This window comes from Castor canadensis, chromosome 10 (genome assembly GCF_047511655.1).
Source record: "Castor canadensis chromosome 10, mCasCan1.hap1v2, whole genome shotgun sequence".
Lineage (NCBI taxonomy): Eukaryota > Metazoa > Chordata > Mammalia > Rodentia > Castoridae > Castor > Castor canadensis.
In genome coordinates, this window is record NC_133395.1 from 136,428,558 (window position 1) to 136,447,075 (window position 18,518).

The 18,518-nt window shown below is 39.8% G+C and overlaps 1 protein-coding gene across 1 annotated transcript in view; it reads left to right on the top strand.

The window, feature by feature from the left end:
* The window catches only part of Itpr1 (inositol 1,4,5-trisphosphate receptor type 1), a 318,227-nt gene that overhangs the window by 166,721 nt on the left and 132,988 nt on the right, over window positions 1–18,518 (top strand). Inside the window, exons 25-35 of the mRNA XM_020184001.2 lie at window positions 1,751–1,886; window positions 2,532–2,586; window positions 3,750–3,915; window positions 4,022–4,192; window positions 4,687–4,752; window positions 5,424–5,561; window positions 8,509–8,634; window positions 10,714–10,914; window positions 12,572–12,823; window positions 15,874–15,999; window positions 17,919–18,047. Of these exons, the coding sequence (XP_020039590.1) occupies window positions 1,751–1,886; window positions 2,532–2,586; window positions 3,750–3,915; window positions 4,022–4,192; window positions 4,687–4,752; window positions 5,424–5,561; window positions 8,509–8,634; window positions 10,714–10,914; window positions 12,572–12,823; window positions 15,874–15,999; window positions 17,919–18,047 (1,566 nt within the window). The remainder of the gene's footprint in view (window positions 1–1,750; window positions 1,887–2,531; window positions 2,587–3,749; window positions 3,916–4,021; window positions 4,193–4,686; window positions 4,753–5,423; window positions 5,562–8,508; window positions 8,635–10,713; window positions 10,915–12,571; window positions 12,824–15,873; window positions 16,000–17,918; window positions 18,048–18,518) is intronic.

The following is an 18,518-nucleotide window of genomic DNA, read 5'->3' on the forward strand; positions in this document are numbered from 1 at the left end:
CCTAAAGAACTTAATGTTTTAGAGCTGGTGGAATGGCTTAAAGTGGTAGAGCTCCTGCCTAGCAAGCATGAGGCCCTGAGTTCAAACCCCAGTACCACAAAAAAATTTATGTTTTGATAAGGAACGTGTGCAAATGTTAAAAAACAATCAGTGCTAAGAGATATTAAAATATAAAAGAAGGGTCAAGATGATTTGGAGGCTATTGGGGCAGAGAAGCAGAGATAATGTTATTTGATGGGGTTTTCAGTGAAGGCCTCTTGAACAAGGTGACATGATCAGAGACTTGAAGGAAGTAAGAAACTGGCCATGTGGATATCTAGGAAGTCTCGAGGCAGAGGGGACAGCAAATACAGAGTCAGAAACAGGAATAAGTTTGGGTTTAAAAGGGAATTGGAGATGAATCAGGTAGAGTAAACATATGTCACTCTTTTGTGTATTAGGCTAGTTAAGTAGCAGTGGACACACGATGCTTATTATGTGTCTGCTTTTACCCTAATGTAATTAATAGAAGTCTTTCCACTAAGAAGCATATGACTTGAGGAATAAACTTCCTATGTGGAGCAAAAAAGGGGGAACATCAGCCTTGAACATTGGGGGAGTTCAAGCCTGTAGGAAGGCCAAGAGGGTCTCAAACCTAGGACAAGCCCTCCTCATAGACTGGGTCTCTCCTACTCCCAGCACTAAGACTGTACTCATTCTTGGAATTAGTCTCTAGCTCATGTCAACAAGTTTTTCTTCTTTCTGTGATTGTTTCTATTTGCTGTGCAAAATTGCTATAAACTCACAACTTAAGAAAATTACAACAACAAAAAATGAAACCATTTTGTTACCAACAGTTGCTCCCTGCCCATTTACCACTTCTCTGTGCCCAAAAGGGTTATATGTATTTACTGCTGTCAGCTGTCTTTAACCCATTCAAGTTGATACCTAGAAGTAAACTTCATGGTTTGTTTTGCATAATACTGAGTTTGAGGCTCAGGGAAGAAACCAGATGGAATATAGAAACAGTCAGTTGGGACAATAAACTGAAAGCTTGGAGGCAGGTCAAATGTCTGTCTCTATCTGGGAGAGGTGACAGCCACGAGAATGGGTAAAGTTGCTAAGAGGGCTAAGGGGAGGAAAGGAGAAATGAGAAAGAGGGATGTCAGTAAGGTCTTAAATGATACCAGCTGGTTGATGGTTCTTTTTGGTCCTAGCAACAGTCATGGGGAAAGTGGCTCTACTGGAGTAGAAGGGGAGGAAATACAGGAAGTCAAACAAAAGAACATCTGGGGGGTTGTACTTAAATCAGAACAAGCAACCAGAAATACATTGAAAATATAAACCAATCTTATTCTTAGTAGTAAAAACAAAATTTCTCTGTCAATTGCCCTAACCTCAAAGCAGCCAACTTCATTCTTCTCAGTGTGAGGCCTGGCATTGGCATTTGATCTTTGCTGAAATGAAGTCATGTTTCATAGAGAATGGAGCACAGAGTGTGAGATACAGGGTTCCATTATTAAATTGATTGCCTGGATACTGGAGTTGACACTAGAAGCTAAGGTGCTGTGGGCAGACTTGATATGCCCCATGGAAGTCTGCTTGTGCTAAAATGACTGTTGAAATTTAAGCCAAACATTTGGCTTACTTAATGCTTGAGGTAATTGATGTAGCTGATACCAGGCCCTGCCAGAGAGCTGTGGCTTGGCAAAGTGTTAAAGGTGATGTGTTAATGTAACCAATCTGTTTCCATTTCCACTTGAATCTTTAGTTTATTTTGAACGTGAGGTTGGATTATAGGATCTCCTGCCTCCTGTGTATATTTAAGCGGGAGTTTGATGAAAGCAATTCCCAGACTTCAGAAACATCCTCCGGAAATAGCCAAGAAGGGCCAAGTAATGTACCAGGTTAGTGAATCCACATGGGATTTCACCCATAGAATGGGACCTGGGTATGACAGAAACTGGGGATCCAAATGATAACTTGTAAAAAAAAATAAATAAACGGGTAAAATGAGTTTTTTTTTTTTTTTTAAGATTACTGTATTTTACAGACAGACTACTGGGACTTGTTCTTTTTGGTCATGAGAATATTGGAAAGAACCAAAAATTGCTGCTGGGATAGATCTTACTTCCTTCTGACTTGGAGAGTTAAGACAACTAATGTTTCTATGGTTGGAGTCACTTATGAAGTACCCCAAAAATGAGCTCAGTGATTAAAAACTCACCAAGAAACCTCACTGTTCATATGCAACTTTTACTTACTTTTGGAGTTTCTCCATGCCCAGAAAATGATGGGGAAGGGGAAAGGTCCCCAAGCTTCCTTGCAATGAGTCTGTCACTCTCCTTTAGCAAGGGGAGAAAATGGCAGGAATATGGGACATTGGACAGTGTCATGTGGGCTAGCCTGGCTCCATAGCTTTGCAGTGTATCCTTCTGGAAAATTTGGGGTTAGCCCAACAGCTTTTCTCCTGCAAAACTTTTGGGTAAGTTCACCAACAGCTTGTTTTCAGACCTTGCTCTGTCTAAAGCTATATTCTCTCACCTTTTCAGGTGCTCTTGACTTTGAACACATTGAAGAACAGGCAGAAGGCATCTTTGGAGGAAGGCAAGTTTACTTTCAGTTATGGCTTTTTGTATATAGTTCTACCATATGGAATGTGGCTTCTCTATAACTGTCAAAGCTTAAATTACACCTTTGTTAACATTGTGCTTGGTCAAAGCAACTCCCATGGCCAAATGCAGAGTCAGCATAGGAGGAGCTATATAAGGATGTGAATAAGGCAAAGACCCTCAGTGTTGAGAGTCTGTGAAATGTGAATTCACATTCTGAGTTCAGAAATAATCCATGTGCCAGGATGACTCAGGTCTTTAGCCATTTTCCTCATATTGAACAGCAGTGAAACTTCTTCACATTTTGCGTACACAGCAGGAATACATTATTCATATGTTTAGTCCTTACTGTCCTTTTTTTTTGTCAGCCTGCAACCATAAAGGGCTCACCAGTTGCTGTTCATTTGATTGTAAACACAATGCAGGTGCTGACACAGTAATTGACTTGCAATGCCCTGTTGATCCCGAATGTGCTTATTAATGTTTAATTATATAAATCACACATTCAAGTTATCATGGATATTTAAATAACCCAGGATAATATGTTGATTAATCCCAGTTTGAAGAACACCGAGTTTTACTGGTCCATGGCAATACTCTCAAAGCAGGGCCCATGAATCCACAATGCTTGTTACTGGTTTGTGACAAAGTATATACAGAACAGTCATAGTTTAGGGGCTTGTATTTGATCTGCTTCTCATCCAAATGCATGGCCAGCAGACTTGGTATAGGCCAAGTATCTCACAGCTATACTCTAGAAATTAAAAAAAAAATAAAGCTAGTCCTCACTAAATGATTTGATAATCACTGAATAAACAAAAAAAATAACTTAGTCTCAGACCACAGATGAAACTCAGCAGAAGCACATCTGAGGTGTTGAGTACCTGATTGTCATACCAGTCTTGTTAGTTTGGTTCATACCAAACTAACAGTCTTCATACTTTGGTTCAAAATATGACAATTACAACATTATAATTGTCCCTCTCACAATATACTTGAAGATAAAGCAAGATTGCACTGTGAAAGGAGCTGGTGAAAAGTGAAGTCACTCAGAAGAATTAGAATGTTAGAGATCTAGTTTAGGTGCTTCAGGGCCCATGTGCATGAATGAGGCATCTGTGGCTCATTTGTCCTCTCTCCTTCCCTGGGCTCCCACAGTGAGGAGAACACTCCACTGGACTTGGATGATCACGGTGGCAGAACCTTCCTCCGTGTCCTGCTCCACTTGACGATGCATGACTATCCACCCCTGGTGTCAGGAGCCCTGCAGCTACTCTTTCGGCACTTCAGTCAGAGGCAGGAGGTCCTCCAGGCCTTCAAACAGGTAGGTCACTTGGTGGACATGTGTGGGCTATCCAAGAAGCTGCTGTGTGTAACTAATGGATTACATTTGTTAAAGTTTGTGCAACTAATGGATTATGTTCATTAAGGTTCAACTGCTGGTTACTAGCCAAGATGTGGACAACTACAAACAAATCAAACAAGACTTGGATCAACTAAGGTCCATTGTGGAAAAGTCTGAGCTCTGGGTGTACAAAGGGCAAGGCCCTGATGAAACCATGGATGGTGCATCTGGTGAAAATGAACATAAGAAAACTGAGGTAAGTAAAATACAAGTCAGACGTCTCAGGGCATTGGATGGGCTTCTTGAAACAAGGAAATGTCCTTTTCTGGTTTTAGATGTAAATGCAGTTTATAGACAATCTTTATTTTCAAGAGATCTGCTTGTGAAGTAGCAAGGGTAACAACTGTTCTAGGAAATGAGCTACAAAATTAAAGTTCAACCATGTTTCCAGGCTGATCTAGATCATGTAGAAGAAACTCGGTGGTTGAGTGAATTAGCACCAGGTTTCCCTCACGGAACCACTAGGAAATAACCCTGTTCTCTGGCCATGGCCTGACCCGGCACCCTCTTCCAAGGGAGTTGAGTATAAGCAGATGTCTTGGGCATAAACCCAACATGAATAAACCCAGTACAACTGTTGTAAAACAGGGCAAAACTCCCAGTCTTTCTTTAAGGGTAGTGCTTACCCTAGCAATCCAACAGTAGCCCAAGAATTGTACAAACCACAGCTGTGTTCATTTTGGTCCCTAGGAGGGGAATAACAAGTCACAAAAGCATGAAAGCACCAGCAGCTACAACTACAGGGTGGTAAAAGAGGTAAGCACCTCCTCTCCCCTTTTTCCTTCCTTATTAATTCTTTAAGGACCTTTAGTTAGTGATAGTCAAGTTAAAGGCACCAACACTTTAGCTTTTTTCTTCATGTAAAATTTAGCAGAGAGAAAGTAGAGCTCTTTGGTTGAGTGCTGCATGGGTTTTAACATCAGGTCTGAGTTTGAAGCCCAGCTGTGCTTATTATTTGTGTGTCTCAGTTCCTCCCTTTTATAGGCACAACCTTTTTATAGGTACCACGTGTTTCTGAAGTTTTGCAATGGAATGAAGGATTAGCTGATGTAATTTCCCAGGGCTTATCTTGGTGCCTGGTTTTAGAAATCTTTGCATAAGGCAGTTTGAAGTTGGGTGATTAGTAGCTTTGTGGTTTTTACCCCAGAGCAAAGCTGTCTCCAGGACTGGGCAGTTGATGCCAGGTCATAACATTTTAAGTGGTCTGTGAACTTGCCACACTTGCTGTTGAAGTCACTACCTTATTGCTTATGCTTCAAGACATAATCTTAGTCTTGCATGGGCTAGATTTAGTGCAACCAACAGGGATAACTATATATTGGAGGAATTTCCTTATGACAGATTTTTAATGTATAGTGATCCCTACCCTGTAATCTTTTTCCAACTGTATAGTCCCTGTTTTTCTGAGGTTGATTTCTTTCTCCTAGATTTTGATTCGACTTAGCAAACTCTGTGTCCAAGAGAGTGCCTCTGTGAGGAAGAGCAGGAAGCAGCAGCAGCGACTGCTGAGGAACATGGGTGCACATGCCGTGGTGCTGGAGCTGCTGCAGATCCCCTATGAGAAGGTGGGTAGGACCCTCACCATGGCCGCTGCACCTGAGGGTGGGCCAGGTCCCTCGATTTTCCTGAACCTTTCGTGTCTAGATACTGTGGGTGAAGGCATGGAACTGATGAGATTGTTGTGACCATAAAGAAATTTTAGGTAATTTATGTGAAACAGACATATCCCCACCCCAGCCCCAGTGCAATTTTAAGATTCTAGAAATAAAGAAGACTCCATTTATTCTGTCTCACTTCCACAGCTACTTGGGATAGAGACAGCTAGGTCTGCATCAGAGGTCAGAGCTATACCTGTATATGGCTGGTGCTCTGTAATTTCATTTGCAACATTCCTGGAGTAATGTAAGCACTTCATGTTATTAAATACATATGGGACCATGGGGCTGACCAGTTTTGTGGTCTTCACTAGTGTGCTGACATCTGGGTGTATATTTGGACCCATCAGGTGAACTTGGATCAAGGTCTCCTTTTCAGTTGCCATATGTCGTACTTTGTCTTCTGTATTTCACATTGGTGTTTGTAGTTGGTGGAATTTTGATTTAGGGGATCAGGACCCTAACTACTTGGGCATCTGTGTAGACTGCCAAAGCCCTTGTGAAAACATTCACTCAAGCCTGAAAAACCCAGTGAAGCTTCATGCTGTATGCACTTGACAGATGAGGAGACTGAGGCTGACACAGGTTTGGAGTCTAAGTTCTTAGACACATGTGTTGAGTTCCCAGGGATGGTCAGAAAGGCGGACTTGCTGTGGAAGCATCTTCTGAAGGCTCACTGCTGAGTGCTTGCGGGCTCCTCAGCATGGTACTGCACCTTAGCTCATGTCACTCTGCAGACATACTGATGAGACGGTGGTGGTGACATTGTCCTCTCTTTAGGTGAGAAAATCATGGCTGGGGAGGTTCAGGGTGACACAGCTGCATGCAGTAGGGCTGTCTCTGGTCCTCTGTGGAGTTTGGACCTACTGTCTTACATTCCAGAAGTTCCTTGCAAGGAGACTTCTTCCTCAGTCATGGGACACATGTGAAACAGGTGAACCAGGTCTTTCACACCCACAGGGAAAGGCACAAGCTTAATTCCTCTAGTAGGTCAGGCATGTAGCTAACTTGAAATTAGTGTGTGTGTCACCCAAACTTTGGCTGCCTTTGGACTAGAACCAACAGCTTGATCTGCCTCCCTGTGTGTGAAGAGTGTGAGGAGATAGTTTGCTGACTCTAACTTGGTCTTGTTCTCCCATCAGTTTCCTAATGAGCAGTGTTAATGTATGTGCAACCAGGTTGGGTTGGAATTGGGGACTCGAGGACAGAACATTGTGTGTGTAGGTATGTTTGCTTACTTTAGGATGGGCACAGACATCCCAGTGTATGAGAACAAAGGAGGAAACCCACCACCGAGTAACACCTTCTGATGTGATGTCTCCCAAGCTTGCTTGCCTTATAAAAATCCACTTCAAATTCCAAAGTGCTCTCCTGAGTACCAGGACATTCCTTTTTTAGTAGAAGAAATGGAAGTGCTGGACCATTTAAGGTTATTTCTGTCAACCAGCAGCGTCTGTCTGTCCTGAGCTTTCTGATTTTTTTATAGCTTGAGCATTAGCCATCACCACCCCCATTAATAAGAGACATATGTAATACTTTGCTTTTGAGTGATTGTCAAAGTTGGTTGCTCAAATTCATTCTGTCACTATTCCTGACAGGAATTCTCACAGGGTTTTTTTTTTTTTTTAGGCCAGAGATTTGCAAACTATAAATATAGGACAAATCCAGCCCACCGCTTAATTTTGTCCAGCATATCAACTCAGAATGGCTGTTAGGTTTTGAAATGGTTATATGAGTACCTGCATAATGTATTTGGTTTTGATTCTTAACCCACTAAGCCTAAAATATTTACTGTCTTGCCCTTTAAGAAGTTTGCTGATCTCAGTCTAGACCAGAACCAATAGCTAACATTTACTGAGTAATCACTGTCTAAGCACCCCACATGATTTTTATCATTTATTCTTTATAACAACCACGTGAAATATGCACTTCTATTCTTTCCATGTTACAGTTGAGGAAATGAGAGGTTAAGTGACTTACTCTAGGGCACACAGCTAAGTTACCATGTGGGGTAAGGGTTCTCACCTCCATACTTTCCTGCCTCTGGATGAGGGCGGATATGCAGTGTCTCAGGAGGACTGCTGTGGGCTATAAGAATGAAGAATGATTTTCATTCTGGGGATTCTCATTCTGTTTCTGCTTTCTTATATGTGTACATATTTACCATTGGGCAAAATGATGATAGGTTTAATATCATTGTCTTGATGAAAATTTTTAATAGACGAAATCATTTTAACACACAAAATGAAGGTCACTTAGTTTTGTCTGTGGAGAATCACATAACCAGTCATGTGGAATGCCTGAGGCGGGCAGTGTCCCCATTTTGCAGATGGGAAAGCTAAATCTTAGGTTTAAGGGTGTGCCTGAGTGACCAGGAAAGGAGTTTTTGCAGGTGCACTTGCTCTGATTTATAATCTCAGGGCATTTCTGCCTCCCCACTACCTGTTGCTGATGTTAATGTGCCAGTCAGTTGGTTGGGAAACTTTTAAGAGGTGAACCTGACAGCTGGGGACAGAATGACAGAATGACTCGCCACCAGGGAGGAACTTCAGAAGTTTCAACTATTGCTAGACAGAGGAATCCCAGAAGCTTTCACTCTGTTGCCTTCTTCCTGAATAAAATCTTCTTGTTTGTGCCTGAGGCTAGGGATAGAGAATTTGTTTTAATTGGTGAGGCATCAGTAAGTTACTGTGGTCCTCTCCAGGTAGATAGTGCAGCCCTCAGGGTTTACACACAGCGCCTTGGCACACACCTCCCCCTCCACCCCGAAACCTTCCCATGGTAGGAGTTGATGGGGTGGAGAGGAGCTGGTGTCCTGGCCTAGTGACCAGTGCTTTTCATCTGTCTTCCCATACAGGCTGAAGATACCAAGATGCAAGAAATAATGAGGCTGGCTCATGAGTTTTTGCAGAATTTTTGTGCAGGCAACCAGCAGAATCAAGCTTTGCTACATAAACACATAAACCTGTTTCTCAACCCAGGGGTAAGACTTGAGGCCTGTTTGTAAACCTGCAGTGGGAGGAGAGCAGGGAACAGCTTGTTCTTTTGCTGTTGTGCTTCTGGACCTTATTATCATGCAGCATTCATTCCAAAGGGGAACATTTTGACCAACTGTCCGGAGGACATAAATACTGCCTATATTTTGAGGATAAGGTGGGGATTGGGTGTAGAAAGGAGGAGAGTGGTATGGGCAAAGTAAAGATAGACTTCTATTTTTTTTTAATACATCCCTATTATGTCAAACTTAGTAATACAGAAATGTCTGCTCTGACTACTTAGCCAAATATGCAATATATCCACGTAATTAAAGTTATAAAACATAGTTACATTACATTTGAGTTTGTTAAATATATATTTCTACTTATGTTAAATATGTATTATACATTTGAAAAAATAGTGCCACACTGTATACACTGTCTTGCATTTTGCATTTTTTCATTTAGCAAATTGTGGCTGCCTTTGGAAATCAGAGATATAGATATTTTTCTCACCGTTCCTGAAGTTGCTTTTTTTTTTTTTTTTCCAGTACTGGGGTTTGAATTCAGGGCTTCAAGCTTTTGAGGCAGGTTCTCTACTGCTTGAGCCATGCTTCCAGCCCTTCTTACTCTTTTTGATGGCTAAATGGCCTTCCATAAAACATGGCTGTAACATTTTCAAAACCATTCTCATATTAATGGGTAATTGGTCAGTGTCTAACTTTTTGTTTTGTGAATAAAACTTCAGAGTACATGTTTGTAAGTGTGTACCCATACAGCACTCAGTAGTAGTGCTGGAGGATAGGGTATTGTAACCTCTTTGTCATGTTAAGAAAAATGAAAGACAAAAGAAAAAGATTGAAGAGCCTATCTTGTACCAAAAATAAAGCTCAAAGCTCTCAATAACTCTGAGTAGAGTGAAAAATTAAGCTTCCTGAAAGGTAACATGAGAATATTTTCATGACTGTGTAGTAAGGAAGGTTTTCTTACACAGAATCAAACATCACTAATTCTAAAGGGAAATATTCATTAAATGGATTTTGTTAAAATTTACTCTTGGTCATCAGATGTCACCATTCAAAGCATCCAAAGGCAAGTCGTCCAATAAGAATTCAGATCTATAACATACACAACAGATTAAAAAAAAAAGCCCATAAGCCAAAAGACAAACCAGCTATGAAAATGGACACTCCCTAGTAGAGAATATTCAAATGACCAGCAGATGTGACAGGTGCTCAACATGAGCAGTCATCAGAAAAATGCAAATTGACTTAGATATGCACAATAAAATAGAACGAAAACTAAAAAGTCTGACAGTAGTAAGTATCAGCAAGGACGTGAAATAGTAGCTGTAGTACAGAATGTAAACTGTTACCATATTTCAAAAGCTGTTGGATAATATCTTCTAAAACCAAACATATTTATACTTAGTGACCCACCAGTTCTGCTCTTGGGTATAAACCCAACAGAAATGTGTGTATTATATTTATCAGAAGACCTGGACACAAATGTTCAGAGCAGGACTGTTGATAATGTGTAAAAGGAATAGTGTCCCTGTGTGTTAAACCTGGGTACTCCCCCAATGCCCATCAGCAATGGGATGGAGAATACGTTGTTTCGTATTCATGCAGCACAACGTATGTGTTACAGGGAGTGCATGAGATTCAAGGGCAGGCAAAGCTAACCTGTCTGCAGTGATGGTAATGGGGAGAGTAGTGAAATTGTGTAATGGGATATGGAGGAGGCCTGCTCTGTCTCTTGATCTGGGTGCTGATGTTCCCTTTGTCATCCGTTTATCTGAATGGTGTTTATTTTACTGGTGTGTATTGTATATCACACACAGTAAAAAAAAGGCTTGCTTAGGAAAAAAAGGTAGAGGGCTGGAGCATGACTCAAGTGGTGGACACCTGCCTAGCAAGTGTGAGGCCCTGAGTTCAAATCCCAGTACAGCCAAAAAAATCTAAAAAGAAGGTAGTACAAAAGTGACACCTGTGTGTTTTTACTGGTCTGTTCGTTCTCTCTGTGTCTGTAATCTGCTCTAGCCGCCCTCCTTTTGACCGTTTCCCTGTGCCCTTGCCCTGTGCCAGATCCTGGAGGCAGTAACTATGCAGCACATCTTCATGAACAACTTCCAGCTTTGCAGTGAGATCAACGAGAGAGTGGTCCAGCATTTTGTTCACTGCATAGAGACTCACGGTCGAAATGTCCAGTATATCAAGTTCTTGCAGACGATTGTCAAGGCAGAAGGGAAGTTTATTAAAAAGTGCCAAGACATGGTCATGGCTGAGGTAACAGTTATATATTTCTATATACTTCCATCTGGTGGTATAGAAATCTAAGAATTGCTTAATCTTACCTGTATGAACTAGCACCCTCTTCAGGAGCCATCTGGAAGGGCAGAATGTAATTGTGTGTGTGTATATGCACAGTTTCATGTTTGTGGTCTTAGACAAGAGTCTGATCTGATTTCTCATAGCAATAAATCTATGACTTACAAGGAAGCTTGCCCTGGATTCTTTTGGGTGGGACAGGGACGCAGAATAGTCCACCAAGTTACAATGAATGTAGATTGAATGTACTTAGGTTAGGACTCACGCAGCTAGAACAGCTTCCTTTCTTGTGGATTGTGACTTTTTCTTTAATTACTCATCAACTCAATTAGCTTGTAATTTTTCACTTGCTGATTCACAAGGAGCAACTGGTCTGCGAAATCAAGGCCAATTTTTATTTGTTCTTTGTGGGAAGTCAACCCCTTGTGGATGTTGTCCCTGCCGAACACAGGACTGTGGCTTCCACACATATTTAATTGTTCTGCCTTTTAAAAACTGAAATATGAAGTAAGCTCACTCTGTGCTTGGATTTATTATATCTCCTACCTGTGTGGTTCCAATGGAAGCAGGGGAGTGTAGTTAGTTACAAGTTGGTTCCCACCAGGATACTAATGTTGACTGTGTGACTTGGGTCACGTTACTCGATGTCACAAACCCTCAGAGAGCATTTCTGTAAATGAATATACAGCAGAATTAATGTATATTAAATGAGATGAGAACAATAATAGTTGATATTTACTGGAAGTCTATGATACTCGAATACTTTTCTAAGCAATTTATACATAATAATTTACCTACTCTACATGGCAGCACTCCAAGTCAGGTGTTGTGTTTGTCCATATTTTTATTTATGAAGAAACTAGGAAACAGTGAGGTTGGAGAATCCATCGAAATGTTTGTCTTGGTATCTGTCACATAGAGCTCATGAAAATTAATAAGTAAATCATTTTGATTATATTTATATTAATTTCTGTGCTAGCCTTTAATTGATCTTTTGTGTTTTGTGTAGTGCTGAAATTGATGTATTCTGAAAGAGACTTATTAGAACCTGTATCCTAGGGAATAAATTAGGAGTAGAAAGGTCTTGACTTTTTGATGAGCGTTGAAAGGAAACATGTCTTAATGAGAAGAGGATAATTTGCAATTGAAGTTATAAGACATTGGATGAGACTTGAAAAGGGATGCTTTGTAACACATAACAAGAATGGAAATGGAAACATTAAAATAGAAATATCATAGACTTGTTTTTTGATTTGGAAATACAAATGCAGGGTTGCAATCTATATTTTTACTTGATGCATACGTGCTTAGTATGTAAACTTTATCTTCCTCAATAGATTTTTAGGACCACTAAAGTATTTTGTATCTATAGGTTAAAATGATGCTCCTAAAGATTTTTAATTGGTTAGTTATATTAATGAATGAAATCTGGATGAGTTTAGTAATATTGGTAAGACTGATTTGGGAAGATAAAAGCCAACAGAACACCTTTCTCTGCAAATGGAATTTTATAAGGCTACCCTACCCCTGCAAAGAGGCCCTATTTTTTTGTTCTTTGTGTAGCTGGTCAATTCTTTTGATACAAAGAGGCCCTATTTTTTTGTTCTTTGTGTAGCTGGTCAATTCAGGAGAGGACGTCCTCGTGTTCTACAATGACAGAGCCTCTTTCCAGACTCTCATCCAGATGATGCGGTCAGAGCGGGACCGGATGGACGAGAACAGCCCTCTAATGTACCACATCCACCTAGTGGAGCTCTTGGCTGTGTGCACTGAGGGCAAGAACGTCTACACAGAGATCAAGTGCAACTCCCTGCTCCCGCTGGATGACATCGTCCGTGTCGTCACTCATGAGGACTGCATCCCTGAGGTGAGCCAGCTTGGCACTGGGTATGCCCTTCTCGTCTGTCTTGTCTGCCACTGGGCTGTAGCTTGGTGGGAGATATGATGGTTGATCAGATGAGCCCTCAGGGTTTTGAGACCTGTGGCTCATATTGCAGAGGAATTTCACTTCACTGGAACAGCATTTTCATAAGCATCTGTTTGTGTGAAAGGAGCCTGGGGGAAGTTAGTCTTTCTTTCTGCTTTCTGAAGAAAAGTGGGAAAGAAGATTCAGCTCTGTGGCACAAATTCAACCAGTTGAGCAAAGAGGATGTGCCCTGAATGGATTTCTTAGAAATAAGGTTGAGTGAGTTGAGATATAGGTCATATCACACTTTGTAAGTTAATTCTTTAAACAAAAACTCTTATTACCAAAATAATGAGTGACCATTACAAGAAATTTAGAACTGTAGGTAATCAGTAAGAAAATAAAATAATTTATAATTCTACTACCTGTAAGGAGTACCTGTTAAATTTTAAAGTTAATCCTTCCAGGTTTTCTTTTTCCCTGTTTGCATATACTGGTAACAAAAAATGGACCATACATAATTTTATTTGTGTATTTAAAAATATATAGTCAGCATATATTTTAAACTAAAAGATGAATCATTTTATAGCATATATAGTATATATCAAACATACAGTATTGTTTTTAGATTTTTTGCCAAGTAATACATTTTGAAAAGTTCAGATATTTCAGACTATACAGGGATAAACCATGAAAATTCTTGTAGTCTATTCCCTGTATCCACCTAGAAAATAATTTATTATGTTCTCATATATAATTCCATTATTTTGCATGTATATATGTATTTTATATATGTATATACATAATTTATTTCTCCACCCCTTTTTTTTTGATACAAAAGGTGACATTCTAGGTAGACTATTCTGAACCTTAACAACTTTAACTTCAACTGATATGGAAAGGAATCGGAGATTCCAGGGTCTTTTTTCACAGTTGTATAAAAGTCCATCATGCAGATATACCATAACTATCTTCAGAGTGTTGAATCAATTTGTAATATAAGATAATAATAGTTAATAATTATAAGAAGAAAAAGTGAGATTGCATTTTTCTTACATCTTTGCCCATACAGTATGTTACCAAACTTTTATATTCTCATATATCTGATAGACAGAAATTGCTTTTCATCAGTTTTAATTTACATTTCTCCTTTGACATAAGGGAAGAATAGAGCATTATAAATAGCATAGCTAGTATTAGCAATGAGGGACGCATAGTATCTTAACAGGATTAGCTGGGGTTTTATCCCTTTTTACTTGCAGTACAACAGAAGTACAGAAAAGTACGTACATCTTAATTACATAGTACAAGAATGATTATGGAGAGGCCAACTTAGTGACCACCACCCAGGTCAAGGAATACAGCAGAAACCTTCTCCATGCCCTTTTCCTGTCCTCTCCTTTCCGCAGAGGACTCCTTCCTCAAGGTGCCATGAGCTGACTTTTCTGTGATCATGAAGTTGCTTTTGAGTATGTATCCCTACACGGTACAGTTCAGTTTTGCTGGGTTTTGTCCCTCAGTGTATTATTTTGTCTTTGTAGCTCAGCTTTGTGTCCTCAGGATGCATCCATCCTGGCGGGCCTTGCTTTAGAGCGTTCCACTGCAGTATGATTCTGCATGCATCCTGACCCATCTGCCCACTTCTGTCCTACACGTGCTCTCAGAGGAGGCAGTGCTGGGCTGGGGGAAGGGGGCTTGCACTTTTTCAGGTCACCTTGATGGTGTTCAGTTGTCCTGACAGACTTGTTCCACTTGCCATCCCTTTCACTCCAGAGCTCTCATTGCCCCACAACCCTGCCAGTGCTTGGTATTATCAGATCCTTGAAACTCTTTTGTGTGTGGGTTTTTTTTTTTGTTTTTTTTTTCAATTTGGTGGTTGTATCTCAGAGTGCTTTGCTTTAGTTTTGTAAAGCTTTATGGAAACATTTACATACCATGTAATTCACTCATTTAGACTGTACAATAGAGTGGCTTTTAATATAGTCACAGGGTGTGCAGCCACCATCATAATGCAGTTATAGAACATTTTTATCACCCCAAAAAGAAAAACACCATACCCATTAGGAGTCACTTACTATTTCCTTCTCATACCCCTGGTCCTAGGTAACCACTAATCCCCTGTGCCTCTTTTGAACACTCAGTGTAAATGGGACCTACAGTGCATGTCCTTTTGATTGAATTCTTTCACTTGGCATACTTTTTTCAAAAAGTTCATGCAAGTTGTAGTATACATCAGTGCTGCAGTTACTGCACCAAGTAGTATTTCATTATGTAAGTGCACCACATTTTATCTGTCTATCAACTGGCAGACATTCAGATTGTTTTCACTTACTGACTATTGTGAAAATGCTGTTGTAAAATTTATGTGGAAGTTTCTGTGTGGATATACGTTGTCATTAATTATAGTAGTTTTAGTTTCTGTGTCCTGGATTACTAAATGATATTGAGCCTCTTTCCATGTCTTTTTAGATATTTAGTATTCCTTTAAGAAAATGCTTGACCACATTTGTTATCTATTTTTTTCTCTTGGGTGTCTTGTATGCACAGATCTAGGCATCCTACCTTGGGTCATACATTACAGATATCTTATAGCTATGCCATCTAACTTCTTTTCTTTTTTTCTTTCTTTGGTACTGGGATTTGAACTCAGGGCCTCACACTTACTAGGCAGATGCTCTGCCACTTGTGCTATTCCACCAGCCTGCCATTTAACTCTTGATGGTACCATCCATGAGCAGAAATTCTTTAATGTAGTCAAACTTGTCCTTCTATGGTCAGAATTTTTGCAGCATTCTTTACCTTCATTTCATGAAAATACTTTCTAAAGATTTCTTTTTTAAAATTCGATAATTATTATAAGTTTGGGGGGAAAAAAAGATCCCAGAAATGAAAGCTAGAAGGAAAATGGAATGATCATCTTGATTTGTGTTTCTCACTTTGAAGAAGATGCACCTAATTAGCTCCACACATACCAAGTTGGATTTTCACAAAAGCTTGTTTCTGCCTTCCAGGTTAAAATTGCATACATTAACTTCCTGAATCACTGCTATGTGGATACTGAGGTAGAAATGAAGGAGATCTATACGAGTAATCACATGTGGAAATTGTTTGAGAATTTCCTTGTGGACATCTGCAGGGTAAGGCTTTCTGGAACTAAAGAGACAGAATTAAAGTAGGTGTGTGTGTGTGTGTGTGTGTGTCTGTCTGTCTGTCTGTCATTCTGTCTGTCTGGCATCCCTGTGACAACTTAATGAAAATAGTCACATCATTTCTCCTCTAATTCCTGACACAAAGAGGTAGTTGAGCTCTTATCTTTTCTCACATCTCATTTTTTCCTGCCTTTTTTCGTAGCCAAGGATAGACTTTATCAAGCTTCAGGAGAGATAGGTTGTTTCTGGTTTTCATTTCACCCTGATGGATGGATTCTTGAATGATAACCTAGATGATATCACAGTGAAATTCATGAGGACTTCTTACCCTGGATGATATGTCTGGGCTTAGAGACCCCTCCCTAAACGTTTATCTCCTGCAGCCTGCTGCTGGGGATACTGCAAAGCATGTTGCCTGTCTATTGCTTTCCCAATCCAGAGTCAGGGTGGACCTCAAGTCACTGACATGTTTTTACACTGAGCTTAATATTTATTCTAAAGCCACAAGACTGCAAAGTGTAACATGGATTTAATATGAGTTTGTGGTGGTGGAGTTGGGAAATGGAGTAGGTAAGAAGATTCTTCAGAGAATAATTGTGAAATATATTCCAGTTTTGAAATTTGGATCAGAATATTATATTAAAAAGAAGTAATAGAGCTACTTTATGGAATCCTAGAATACGGTACTTTCTGCTTCACTTTATGATTCCTAGTATGTGACAAGAACCTGCAAGAACTTACTTTCCTTCTAATGGACTATGTAATAGTACTCAGATGGTGGTGTTGCAGACATAGAGACTTCTTTTAAATCTCAGATATCTCTGAGTCTTTTACACACATTTGTCTAGGGTTTGAAGCTTGGAATTGGAGGCCTTCTCTGTTTCTTTAAGTCAGTATTCTGTGAAGTTTTCTGTAAAGACCAGATAGTAAATAAGTTCCACTTTGTAGACCATCAATCTCTATTAAAACTACTCAGCTCTGCTCTTATAGCACAAAAGCAGCCAGGCCAATACATAAACAAATGGGTGTTCCAATAAAACTTTATAGATGGCCACCAGCCATTGTTTTGCTGATCCCTCCATTTGATTGTTCAGAAATGCTATAAAATCAATTATTAACTTTTTTTTACTGTGAATGTATTCTGAAACAGTCCAATATTAAGGTTAGAACATAATAGTCTGCTAACAAAACTTGGCTTTTTAATCCTTTATTTCATTTTTTTGGCATAAGCAATTTTATGTGTCAAATTATAGAACTAATAAATTTGTTAATAAGAATGTATTTCATAATCCTATAAATGGCTAATCTTATTTTAAATAACAAAATTAAGTAGAGTACAGGTGAAATCTAAGGTATCACCTCACCCCAAAGCCTGAATGGTAGCATTCCAAAGTATGGCCTGCTGTTTTGAACAGCGTTTTCTAGTAAATTTTCTATAAAATGATATTGGAGGACTGGAGCCTATCAGATATGCTGGAGCTCATGATGTGCTTACTTTCTTGATTACATGCTCTAGAGAACCCGGCCTAGAGAAGACAAATGACTCTCTCAGGGGGGGCAGCTTACTTTTAGGGGAAGTTTGAGACATCTGTGTTTATGATATCTTAATGTTCTTTGTGATTTTTAGACTTACTAGACACGGGGAGGAAGTTACAATCAATGACCTTGTTAGTCCCTTATGAATTTTAGTGTTTTGTGAATCAACACCATGATATCTGAGCTGACTTTGCTTCTCTTTTACTATTATGTGGAATATATTTTTTGCTATAGTTTTCTCTTATGGGGATAAATACTGACCTGTAAGCCCCCACTTTTCATTTTTAAGGGTAATGAGCAGGAAGGATTGTGGGCTCTTACATTGTAGAGTGGCTTAAGTGTAATGTTTAAGGCACCCACTTGTCTTCCAGGCCTGTAACAACACAAGTGACAGGAAACACGCAGACTCCATTTTGGAGAAGTACGTGACTGAAATTGTGATGAGTATCGTTACGACCTTCTTCAGCTCTCCCTTCTCAGACCAGAGTACGACTCTGCAGGTAAGAATTACAACACGGAGCGGGGAATTCATGTAGACTTATCAGCAGGGAGGTTGATGCGGGTTGGTTGAGCAGCTGTAAATGAACCACTCTGCAGCACGGGTGAAAGATGCTCTTGTCTTGGTGGAAGATGGCTTTGACAGGATCCTGTAGGGACAGAAGTGCAGTGTCCCTCAGTATCTGTAGGAAATGGTTCCAGAACATCCTGAAGCCCCAGATAACAAAATCCATGGATGCTTAAGTCCCTTATACAAAGTGAGACAGTACTTGCATACAACCTAACACCTCCTTCCATAGACATTGGATCATCTTTAGATTACTTACAATACCTAGTGCTATGAAAATTGTTGTTATACTGTATTATATAGGGAAGAGTGACAAGGAAAAAGTGTGTGTGTGTGTGTGTGTGTGTGAAATACAGACCCAGTTTGTTTTCAATCCTTGATTTATTTTCAATCCGTGATTAGTTGA